Raw genomic sequence first — 12,914 nt, 5'->3', positions numbered from 1 at the left:
CACTGCCACTGGCATTTTACTAGCAGCACAGAAGGTTGAAGAATACTCTCCTACCCACGGACCATAAGTAGTCAATTATGGCCCTTTTCATGTCATAGTTTGCAGTTTACCAGCAGCAGGTGGGCTGTCTACCATGTTGGGGGGCTGCCACATAGACCTTGGTGCTATCAATATAATTTGGAGTTTGTGGAGGACTTTATGGACCATATAGGCCTTTTGTTAAATTCTTCACGATGTGGAGTTATACCTTGCCCAAAGGAAGAGGATTATCGTTGTTGGCGCTCAGCAGTTCCTCAGGATAGTGTCCTCAGCTCAACCATCTTTAGCTGTTTTATCACTATCTTTTTGTCCATCATAAGATCAGAAATGGGGGTGTTTGCTAATGATGTTACAATGATGATACGATGTTCAACACCATCCATGGCCTCCTCTGATACTGAACCACTCCATATCCAAAAGTGGCAAAATCTGGCTAGGAATTCTGCAGCAAGTAACTCACTTCCTGACTCCCTAAAGTCTGTCCACCCATTTACTGAATTAGTCTGCAAAAGGCTTTCATAGATTAACAAGGATTTTATTGTAAACCTATAATTTAGCATAAACAGAAGTTTTCACTTTTCCCTTGTTGATTGCTTCCCTGTCTAGAAACCAACATCCTTGTACTAGGGAAAAACCCAGTTGTTTCTTTTTAATAGAACAAACTATACAAATTTAAATGACAACTTGCTAAGAGCACATGAATCAAAATTTTAAAGGAAACTTAGAAAATTTCAAATAACAATTTCATTGGTGGAGGAGAAACGCAGCTGTTCATTTTAAGAATGCATTACCAACCAAATCACCCAATTTACTCATTAATAAACCACAAACACTGCCCACCCAGGCCCCCAATGGAAAGTGGGAAGACTCTGCATGCTGAATCCTGTAAGAATGCAAATCAGGGACTCAGGTCTATTTATTTTGATGACACACCTGCAGAACAGGTTGATCATGAACCTGGATCTTCTGCCTCAGAGGTAAGGACCTGACCATGACATCACCAGACCCCCGAGAAACTGAGCTCTGATTTTATTTCCAGAAATGCAATTACACACACCTGAAAAAATCTCCACCCCAAATCGTGCGTGTTACTTTTCATGTGTTATTCAGTACCAGTAAATCTGCCGTGTTTCCAATCAATCTGTTTACATGCAAAGCCCAATGAGAGTAATGCAATACCACCAAAGATGAGGGAGGGGTATGAAGTTTGGGAGCAAGAGACAAGGCACTGCATCACCTAAGGAACTTAGCTTGTGTTTTCCAAACAACTTGTGCAGGGATGTTTCTACACACTTCTGAAGCAGATGGGACTTACATTAGGCAAAACGTGTATGGTTAAATATTCAGTGATTATCTTGACTTACTTTGGACCCCTTATCTTTTCAATGTGAAATAGTTAATGTTGCAAAAATGTATTAATCATTCTTATCTCATGTAAAATTGGTGTTTAGGTAAAGAGCCGTCAATACAGACTCAATTGATGCTTTCACTCTAATAGTTATCTCATGACTTTTACTCTTTACTTGTCTTATCCAACCACTGTATTCTGCACATTTTGCCCAACATCGTTTTACAATTTCACCGTTCTAATTATTCTAATAGGGAATCGTTCATTATGGTAGAGACAATAGAGAATTGAATATTTTACTCTTCCATGAAGTTTTGGATTTCATGGCAAGAATTGACCGAGTACTGAGCTGCCCTGGAGGTTCGCTGCTACTAGCAGGACAAAGTGGTGTTGGTCGTAGAACGGCCACCTGTATAGTCAGTCACATGCATGGAGCAACACTATTTACACCAAAAATTTCAAGGAATTACGAGATCAAACAGTTCAAAAATGATTTAAAACATGTAAGTAAAATATGCTACTTTTAAAATAATGTTTAACTGCAGCAAATATAATGTGAATGTGAAATATGCATAACTAATTTGAAAGATTGTGATAAGTCCATGTACGCAAATGCATGCCAGCATTGGTGCTAATTTGTTCTGAAATGTTTTAAAGTGATTATGGAAAGTTGAAATTTGACTTTTAAGCATATTAAGCCTGTAGTGATTGGAATGAGGTTGGCCAGGTAGATCTCACTGAGTATGAGTTCCTCGATTGGGGCTGTTAAACTGGGCCAATCAGGGATTCCTGGCTGACAGATATGAACAGGAGTCACAGGGATTCTCTTCACTTCAGGGACTGGCTGTGAACTGGCTGGCCAGGGTGCATACACTGTGCCTGAGTAAATAAAGGTAACTTGATAATGGGATACTGGCCTCTCTGCAATTAAAGGAAGAGATGGGAACCAAAGATGTACCCTTATTCTGTAATAGTTCCCTGATATACATTCTCAGTCTGGCTGAGATCTTGCACAAATTTGCTCTCGATTCCAGAGAAAATCTCGTGAAAGACTGGTTCTGCGATCACTGATACAGTTGTGCTGGTATTGACTTCCATTAGAACTGGGTGATCATTTCACCAGATTTCTTTGTTGATTGGTTCTGATTTGAATGTTGCTGAACAATTTAACTGCTCCAAATCACATATTGGTGGATTTTCCAGGGTGTGCACTCTCCTAGATACTAGCCTGTGAGTTTTCTTTCTCAAGTCAGACCTTGTAGGACTCCTTTGCTGTCTTGAATTTGCATACTGGCAGCAACTACAATGCTTGGATCCTGAAGAACATTTTAGCCATTTGGTTGAGGCTGGAATCGAGTCCATCTGCTCAGGATATGCCATGATTAGATTACATTAGATTAGATTACATTACAGTGTGGAAACAGGCCCTTCGGCCCAACAAGTCCACCCATACCCCTACATTTACATTTACCCCTTACCTAACACTATGGGCAATTTAGCATGGCCAATTCACCTGACCCAGCACATCTTTGGATTGTGGAAGGAAACCGGAGCACCCGGAGGAAACCCACGCAGACACGGGGAGAACGTGCAAACTCCACACAGTCAGTCGCCTGAGGCGGGAATTGAACCCGGGTCTCTGGCGCTGTGAGGCAGCAGTGCTAACCACTGTGCCACCGTGCCGCCCACAATGATTGAGACTCTGATTTTGCTTACACTCAAGTGATGTTCCCCAAGCTCAGTCAGAGAGGTGAGGGTGTCCACTTCCATTTGGATACCCTATAGCTCACATGCTCCACTTGCTACATTTTCTAATGACAAAGCCAGTTGCAGTGCCTTTTGGAAGTCCAGTTGGGCTTGAGCTAATAGTTCCTTTTGCATGATTATGTCATTAATCCCGCATACCAAATGGTCTCTCAGCATCTCATTCAGGTTAACCCAAAATCACATGCCTCTGCAGTCATTTTAACATTGTCAAAAACCCTGATGTCGGTTCCCCTGGTTCTTAAACTGCTGAATAAAACTGTAATGTCTCAGAATTAGAGGAGATTTGGGGTCATAATATTTCTTAACTAAATTGGTCAATTCCTGAAAGGTTTCAGTATTTGGTGCCTCAGGGAAATTTAGAGCCCTAATAACTGAAAATGCTGTGGGTCTGCAAGCAGTCAGAAGATTTAATCATTGCTCTTCATCTGCCCAATGGCATTTGCCTGGGAAAAAATAAAGCATTCTTTCCACATACTGGACCCAGTCTTCGATGGCAAGATTGAACGAGTCAAACTTCTCAAATAACAGATGCCAGAAATGCTTACCCCAACTCAAAGGTTACTATTGCGAGCAAATTTTCTTCAGGAGTACACTGCTTTTTCTCATTGCCACTGAAATAACTTTACAGAGGTCAGTATCTCCTACCAAGTCACCCTTTATTTACATGTGCATAGTACATGACACTGACCAGCTAGCTCAGAGCCAGTCCCTACAGTGAGCAAAACCGCTGACATTCCTGTTTATATCTGTTAGCCAGGATTCCCTGATTGGAGCTGTTAACCTGGGACAATCAGGGAACCCATACTCAATGAGATACACCTAGCCAAACTCGTTCCAGTCACTCCAAAATCATTGTCACTGCACTCAATGGAACAAGTATAACTGTACTCTTTATTATATCGAAAACAACGGTTGCACTTTGATAATTAATTTTGATCTTATTCTTCAATTCGGTCTCTTGGATAGCCCCAAAACCAGACCAGTGTTGACTTCTAATTATGCCTGGTGACTGACATTAATTGTATGATATTCCATCCTTCGTTCTTTATCTTTTGCTTTTGGTAACAGTTGTAATATTGTTTCACTTCAGAAAAAGCTCCTTCACTTTGTTGGCTTGACATTTATTTGTGCTTTTGTTAATTTAGTTTTTTTATGATCCCTGTGAGAAAACTGTAATCAAAAGTAATAATCTTATTGAATGATCTCAGAATGAATGACCTCAAAATGTCAACAAAATTGTCTTTCATTGTAGTTTTTACTTTATCGAATCAGAAACAATACAAATTACATGTGAAATAACATGAAGATGTTAATTCAAATACAAGGATAAATTTCAATTTAAATAGTGAATACAATACAGATATATCTTGTGCAACCAGAAGCATTTGTATCATTCCACACATAAATGTTGTACTACATAGCTAAACAGTTCTAACCATACATGATTAGAGAACAGCATATTGTAGATCAGGAATACTACCCACTGCAGCTTTTTCCTTTGAGTTTCAGAAGTATGATTCAGAAGTAAGACATCAGTCAGACTCATTTCCATGAGCTGTCTCTCACTCTGATCATGACTATCCTGATGGTATAGCTTCCAAGAATTCCTTTTCAAATAACCAACCAATAACATCACAGTTTCACCACTTGTGGGAAAATACCTATTTCTTCAGCTTTGCCGAGCCATTCACAGTGCTTTCTATGTTCCAGACTGTGTTTTTGCCAGCTCACACATTACCACAAAAGCTCTTGCCTCTTTTCTGCTTTGCTTCATTACCTCCCCCCAAAAATGTTTCTCTTTCTGTCCCTGTCTGTTTCTCTTTGTATGTGTCTTCACCATCCAATTTCTCTGCTCCTGCTCTCCTTTGTGCCTAGTTCTCCTTCATTTCTGGCTACTTTGCTTTTCGTTTTGACTTGCCTCCCATTGGTATTGTTCAAGTCAACGGTTATGAGATCACATGGACCCCACTATCTCTAGGCAAAACATTCAAAGTCTTAAACGTCTTTTTCAAACATTTCTATTTATGAATTACACAGACATTTAAAAATGTTCATTCCTGTATAACTTTAAAATCATTAATTTAAAAACAATCTTTTCCCTTTTTTCATTTTGAAAATGATGGCAAACATTCGTACATCTATTAACACCTTTTGGCAGTATTGTCAGTGTTCGTAGTATCAGCATACAGTTCCTTGTTGAATTCTTTGGTTTAAAAAATGTTTACTTTTTGCATACTTCTGTAACACTAGTTAATTAACTATATGTTTAAAAATGATAATTGTATTTTGAGCCTACCTATAAACATGAGTAATGGTACAGTATATGCAAACTTTCCGTTAATTATGTTTATAGTTTGATACTGATTTTCTTTGAGGTTTGAAAACAACCTTGAATGTAAAGTAAATTGCATCTTAAATGCGTTAGGAATTGCACAGACTAAGTAATTCTGAATCTAAAGGTGTTACATTTTATTTGTCCCAGATATAGCATACAGACTGAAAAGCTGGTTTGATGGTGCCCATTGATTGGAAACACTGGGTATTGTTTGGGGACTAAGGTGTAACTGATTTATGTGATGAATCATGCTAGACACCATCTTGATAAAGAAGAGACACAATGTTGCTTAGGAACATCCAAATCAGAGCCAATCAAAGTAAACATCTGGTTAAATGGCCACTGGTTCTAATGGAGGTTGATATCGATGTGTCTCACAGCTGGTTAAATATCCAATCCCTCACACAGAGGACTTATACACAAATCTGGAGGGGTGCTGTCCTTCACAAAGCTGGACAAGAACCATACATACTTTTAATTTTTTAAAAATTTAATTGTGAGATGTGAGCTTTGTTGGCTGCCAACATTTATTGCCTGCCCCTAGTTGCTCCTGAGAGGGTGACGGTGAGCTACCTTCTTAAACTGCTGCAATCCACCTGCTGTGGGTTGACCCATGATGCTATTAGGGAGGGAATTCCAGGATTTTGACCCAATGATAGTGAAGGATCAGTGATATATTTCCAAGTCAGCATGGTAAGTGACTTGGAGGGGAACTTGCAGGTGGTGGTGTTCCCATATATGCGCTGCATTTGTCCTTTGAGATGGAAGTGGCCCTGGGTCTGGAAGGTGTTGCCTGAGGATCTTTGGTGAATTTCTGCAGTGCATCATTTAAGTAGTACACAATGCTGTTAGTGAGCGTCGGCGGTGGAGTGAGTGGATGCTTGTGGATGTAGTGCCAATCAAGGGGCTGCTTTGTCCTGGATGGTGTCAAGTTTGTTGTTGGAACTGCACTCATCCATCAAGTAGGGAATATTTACACTCCTGACTTGTGCCTTGTAGATGATAGACAGACTTTGGGAAGTCAGGAGCTGAATTGCAGCTGGATGAGGATTCCCAGAAGTATGCTACAATTAATACCCATAAGGGTTTGTACCAACATACGAGACTGCCATTTCATGTATCGTTAGCCTGTGCCATATTTCAGTGGACGATGGAGATCATTTTAAAAGATCTACCCCAGGTCGCAATTTATCTGAATGATGTGTTAACAATAGGGAAGATCAATAACGAGGACTTGGAGAACTTGAACATAATCCATCGACATTTCTCCAAGGCAGACATACAGCTTAGAAGGGAAAAATGTGTATTCCATGCACCCCAAGTAACCAACTTAGGCTACAGAGTTGACCAGACTGGGTTGCATCCATTGGAAGATAAAGTGAGAATGTTCCAAGGTGTCCCACCTTCCACATCTATACAGATGCTTAAGTGTGTCCTTGGATTAGTGAATTGTTATGGAAAATTCTTACGTAACCTGGCCTTCATCCTGGCAGTCTTACATTTACTATTGAAAAAGGGCAACCTTGGAAATAGTCTTGCAACCAAGATGTAGCCTTGAGTGAAGTGAAGAAGCAACGATCATCGTCTAAGGTGTTCACATTATAATCTCAAGCGAGATGTCGTGCTGACATCAGAAGTAGTGTTGGGGTAGTGTTGGCTCACAGATGGCTCGATGCAGAGGAATTTTCAATAATGTATGCTTCCTGGACTTTGGCTGATATGAGTACAAATGCACCCAGGTAGAGAAGGAAGGTTTGGGGTCATTGTTGATGTGAGAAAGCTCCACCAATGCCTTTTATGGATGTAAATTTGTAATAGTAATGGACCACAAGCCTCTCTCAGGGCTATTCAAAGAGGACAAGGCTGTGCTGCTCATAACCTCTGGTTGAATTCAGCGGTGGGCTGTAATATTAAGCACTTACAATTACAACGCCATCTTGATGGCCAAGTAGCAAATGTGGATACCTTTGCTGGCAGGTACTGTGGCTGGATGTGCATAATGTTCATTCGTAAAACGTGGGGATGACAATTGCAAAACTGTGCGCAGAACAGTTGGTCACAGTCATTGGGCTATCATTTACAAGCAGAGTAGTTTATATTTCTAATGTCGCATTTGGCATGCAAGGAAAACACCAAACTATTCATCGTCCAATGGTCCAGTGGAAAGAGCAGTCCAAACTTTGAAGGCAGGCTTAAAGAAACAGCCTGCAGCTTCTCTTGATACCAAACTGTTCTGGTTCCTATTTGATTATCGGACCAGCCGTTATGCAACTACAGGCATAGCACCGGCAGAGTCGCTAATGGGGGGAAGACTCCATCAGGTTAAATCTAATCTTTCAAGGCATGGGGACAGGGTGAAACGGCATCAGGAACAATAATGCCAGCCACAAGACTCCTCTAATCGAGGGAGATAGTTTTCTTAAGGAGATCAAGTTTGGTGCCGAAACCACAGAAATGGCCCTGCACGGGTAAGAGGCAAGGCCGATGAGAGGTCAGGTCCTGTGACATACAAAGTTTGTATAAGAGAGGTGGTCCTGAACACATGAAAGCTACAAACTCTCAAATGGAGCAGGAGCAAAGGCTGACTGAACCAGTGGGTTCTCCCTCTCCAATTAATTTCAAACAAACCTTGGTGTCTGAAATGGTAATGAAAGATGCTATCGGCACAAGAGACACGCCACGATCCGGTATATGCCACCCGTATCCGAGGCTGAGTGGGAGGAACAGGACTCGGTTCGAAAACACCCCAGGAGAGGCTATACGAGAAAGAACAGGCCTTTCTATCTGGAAGGATGTCAAGTGGATCTCATAGAATGAGTTCCCTGATTTGAACCAGGCTAACAGCCCCAATCAGGGAGCCCTGGCTTACCGATACAAACAGGAATGTCAAAGATTCTGTTCATCCTGAGAGCTGGCTCTGAGGAAACCAAACCACTGTCAAGAACTATGCACATGTAAGTAAAGGATGACTTAGTGATTGGATGCCGGCCTCTGGGGAGTTATTTCAGGTATCTTTTACTGGCGTCAGAAGCAGGTGTTAAATAATGGACTAACTTCTACGTGTGGTCTCTACTATAACTTTGGGTAGTCAGTGCCAGTGTGTTGTAATGCAATGTAAATATTAATCATGACTATTTGAAAACACTCTAGGCTGGCTGCCTATATTCTACACTGCATAATCCCAATGCCATTCAAAAATTTACAGGCCATACTATAACCTGCAGCAAGTCCTGTTCCTTTTATCGCCCTGAGCTCGCTGACCTACATTGCCTGGTTAAGCAATAACTGATTTTAATGTCATTATTCCTGTTTTAAAATCCATCCACAGCCTCATCTCTCCTATCTTTGTGATTTCTTTCAAATCCATAACCTTCTATCTTGCTCTAACTCTGGCTTATTGTAATTAGTGGCTGTACCTTCAGTTATTTAGGTCCTACATCCTGGAGTTCCCTCCCTACTCTGTTCCACTTCTCCTCACTTTCCTCCTTCAATGCATTTCTTAAAACTTAGCTCTTTAACTAAACACTTGGCCACCTGACTTCATTGCTCCACATGTGGTCAGTCTCCTGTTTTGTTTTATAATATTTCTGTGAAGAACCTTGAGAGATGTTTCATTACATTGAGAATGTTATATAAGTTCTTGACTGTTAAAAGACTTTGGACTTTACACTTGTTTCTGACCAGCAGGCCCTAGCTCCCTAGCTTCCCCAGTACTACTCTGGCTAAAAATCCCAGCCATTTCCCCATTAGTGATGGTATCTGAGGAGTATTGTATTTGTGGATGGTGGGAGATTGCAGATGGTGGGAGCAAAACCACATTTAGAGATACAAGCTAGGACTTTATACTTGACTCTCTTGAAGATGGTGAGATGAGTGACAATGGATTAACAGCAAGCAACTTTGATACATTTGAAAGATTTTTATACTTCAGAGTTTGAAGAGAGAAGGATGGGCTACCACTAAGGTGAATAGTTAGGTCTGGTGGTAATGGGGGCATGTACAAATCAACCAGCAAAGGAGGACTGTAGTTACTGTCAGGTAGATGGGATTATGCAGACTAAATGAGAGATGGAAAGATTGATGTCTGTAGCCCAGCCCAAGCATGTGAAGAGTCTGATTTATTTTGAGGCAATAATTAGGAAGGGGAATGGAATTAACTGCAGGGGTTTGAAATCTGTGGCTGGGACAAAGGACTGCCAAAGATAAATTAAGTTAAATGAATGGGCAAGAAATCCTATTGATAAACTTTAACTTCCATTTGGCAGTATAGTTTTCTTAAGAGAGTATTAGATAGGAATTTAATCTACTTGGGATGTCAGAAAGGGAGAGAGTGGACAACAAGTCCTGTGGAGTGAGCAGAATACCTGGCAAAGAGCCCTCAGCTGGGAGGAAGATGAAATGACAAGGTTTCTTGGCCCCAAAAAGAAAATGTTAGATGCAGCCAGTATTTCACAATCTATAACCAATGTTTGAAAAATTTATGGGAATCACTAAAATTTAAAATTAAGTTTTTAAGCACTTTTGACTGCTTTTTAGTTTATAGTGTAGAAATCTGCTGAAATTTGTTATTCTGAAGTTAACTTGTGAGCTATTGTCCTGCAGTACAGAGCATGCAGTCGGAATTCATAGATTGTTGTCTGTCATCACTTGAGGCTGTCCATCCAGGTCAGCCAGAGGGTGGAACATTGTCAGTCGTGGAGGATTAGCAAAATGAATATCATGGGTGGTTATCAGAGGATACTGTTGTGTTAGGCAGGTGGGTATCTTGATGTTGGAAATATTGGGCAGCAGCTTGGGATGTGGCGGATAAAAGGCAGTGATGAAGGGATAATTCAGTAAATGGTGGGAACCTGGTACGTGGGAGGATGCAAAATGCTGCATTGCAGGATGCTGATAAGTAGTCATCACCATTGTGGCCTTAATGGCAGGAGGGTATGCATGGCCAAATTGTAATAATGGACTTGGGGTGGGAGTGGAGAGTGCGGATAAGGAATAAAGTTGAATTTTTAATTTGAATTGGCGGGTTGGAACATATGGGCTATCCAGGAAGTGCAAGATATAAAGGAGGATTGGAGGAGTACCTGACAACTGGGCTGAGCATGGTATTCAGTGTCTGACACGATCTACATCTCATTTCATGACCTGCCAATTATGATGTCGAATGTGACATCATCCTGGATAATAGCTGTGACCAAGGCAGAGTGGGCTCAGTCACTGTCTGCTTGTGATCAAAGAAACATGTTTCACTTCTGCATGATTGGAAATGCCCTTTGAAGGGCATTTTCATGAATCATGCCCCTGCAGATATTTGGTCAAGAGGATTTATTTGAATTTACTCAACAGTGTTGGAGTGCATTCAACTGAAGGAAACATTAAACTTAAGTTTTGTATATTTCTAAGTCTTCAAGGCGAGAGATTATATACTAAACAAATGGACAACAGATAATTACTCCCAGTAAGACTTGCAGGAACCATTTATCTTGCTGTTGTTATTATTCTATCTACCTCTAAGAGAAAATAAAATGTATGTTTCATAATTTCCCAAGAGACCATTAGAAGTTCCCTCTGGTGATATTTCTTGAAGCACCTTTTTATCGCTCCATCTCAATTAGTCTCAATTAATGTTTCACTATGAATAACTAAATAACTAGAACTGACAGATGCTAGGGATTAACTTGCAAGTATGATGTTTGCCCTCATAAGAGTGAGAATTGCATTAGATTTAAGATGTGCACGAGCGTGTTGGAACTGTTGGAACTGAAGTCCAAAGTTGAGATTAAAAATTCATTGAGGAGCAAAGCAATGAGCTATTGTAATGATAAAAAAAAAATCTGACTTGTGGCTCTGCTTTGAAAAGTGATCAAATGATCATATTCCAAGTCTTGTGGCACAATGGTGAAGTTGTGAAAATGGTTTGCATTGCTGCTTCTGTTTTGCTTCTGACTTTCTTGAGCGAGCATCATACATGAATCAATGTTACTTCTGAAATTCCAATATTTTGGAAATAATCTAAAGTTTTTAAGAAAGAAATGATTCACATAAATTGTCAGTGGTGTGGTTACTTAATGAGGTACTGGTGTGTGCATGAGACCATAAGACATTGGAGCAGAAATTAGGCCATTTGACCCATCCAGTCTGTTCTACTGTTCAATCATGGTTGATAAATTTTTCAACCCCATTCTCCTGCTTTCTCCCCGTAATCTTTGATCCCCTTGAAAAATAAGAACCTATATCTTAGTGCTTGAAACGTTTTTCTGAATTACCTTCATCTGCAATTCTGCAAACCAATTTATTTTAAATACCTTAACACTTCTACAACAACCGCAAAGATCCTATGATTTCAGAGCTGTCATTTTTAATTGTTTGCTAAATGCTAAGATTGCTAATTGCTAAGAAGCTATTTTCATAACTTTTGCATAATGCTAGAGCACTAATGAATTGTGGGCGTAGAATGACAGGGGACTGAAGTAAGAAAATAGTTAAGAGAATGCCCCGGAATGTAGGTGGTGAAGAAAGTGATCAACTTACAACTGCCCACGAAATTCTAGCATTTTAGGTGTTAGTGTGCAGTTACTAGAGATCTTTTATAGTGCAGTATCCTCTGTAGATAATGCATAAGCAATGAAAGGAACAGAAATTTTCAAGCAGTCAGATTGGAGGATCCTGATTGTCACATGCAGTTTTTAATTAGAATATAAATTTGAATACTTTATTTAAAGTAAAACTATATTCTGAAAGAGATAAAAGAGACAGGTAATATATATATTTTTGTTAATTTTGAATTGTTTAATAATGTCTATCAATAATTAAAACCTTGGGGAATGAGGCTCTATAAATTTTCAGTACAGTGAGGTTGTTTTGCAATCACTACATTTATTGTACATTTAAAGTGTATTTCTCTCTGAGTGGATGAAACAAAACCTTGCGGCTGTGTGTAATGGGTAAGCACACCAATGCCATACTTTTGTGTATTGTAATTCTGAGACTAATGGACATGTGTTAGTAACACAAAGCTTCTGTAGAGGCAGGGTGTATGTGAGACAATCTTCTGATTTCCATGCTTCAGCATATCCCACAAATTGCAGTTGGATTTACTCCATGGTTGAAACGTGTACAGATAGCCTCAAAAAACTTATCACAAAATTCAGGTTGTTAAATAGTTACATCCTTTGTAAGAAAATGCTTTCCAAAAATAAATTATACCCCCCCCCCCCCAACTCTTGTCCTAAGTCTTATTTTCAACCTTTGTTGCTGCCATGCTCTGCCTGCTGGGTTCAGCTTCATTATTGAATGGATGTTATACTGTTTAATCTCAGATGTTTCTAGTTTTAGTTTTTGATTGGAAATAAAAACAGAAATTCCTGCAAAATCTCTGCAGGTCTGGCAGCATTTGTGGGGAGAAAGCAGAGGTTCAGTGACCCTTCA

At 40.0% G+C, this 12,914-nt stretch overlaps 1 protein-coding gene across 2 annotated transcripts in view; it reads left to right on the top strand.

Moving 5' to 3' along the window:
* Nucleotides 1–12,914, top strand: part of dync2h1 (dynein cytoplasmic 2 heavy chain 1) — a 571,463-nt gene that overhangs the window by 173,221 nt on the left and 385,328 nt on the right. For both annotated transcript variants that reach the window (XM_072577509.1, XM_072577508.1), the window contains exon 50: nt 1,642–1,890. In XM_072577509.1, the coding sequence (XP_072433610.1) occupies nt 1,642–1,890 (249 nt within the window). The remainder of the gene's footprint in view (nt 1–1,641; nt 1,891–12,914) is intronic.

This window comes from Chiloscyllium punctatum, chromosome 9 (genome assembly GCF_047496795.1).
Source record: "Chiloscyllium punctatum isolate Juve2018m chromosome 9, sChiPun1.3, whole genome shotgun sequence".
Classification (NCBI taxonomy): domain Eukaryota; kingdom Metazoa; phylum Chordata; class Chondrichthyes; order Orectolobiformes; family Hemiscylliidae; genus Chiloscyllium; species Chiloscyllium punctatum.
The sequence above is the reverse complement of the archived record's forward strand: the minus strand, read 5'-3'. Positions and strand labels throughout refer to the sequence as shown.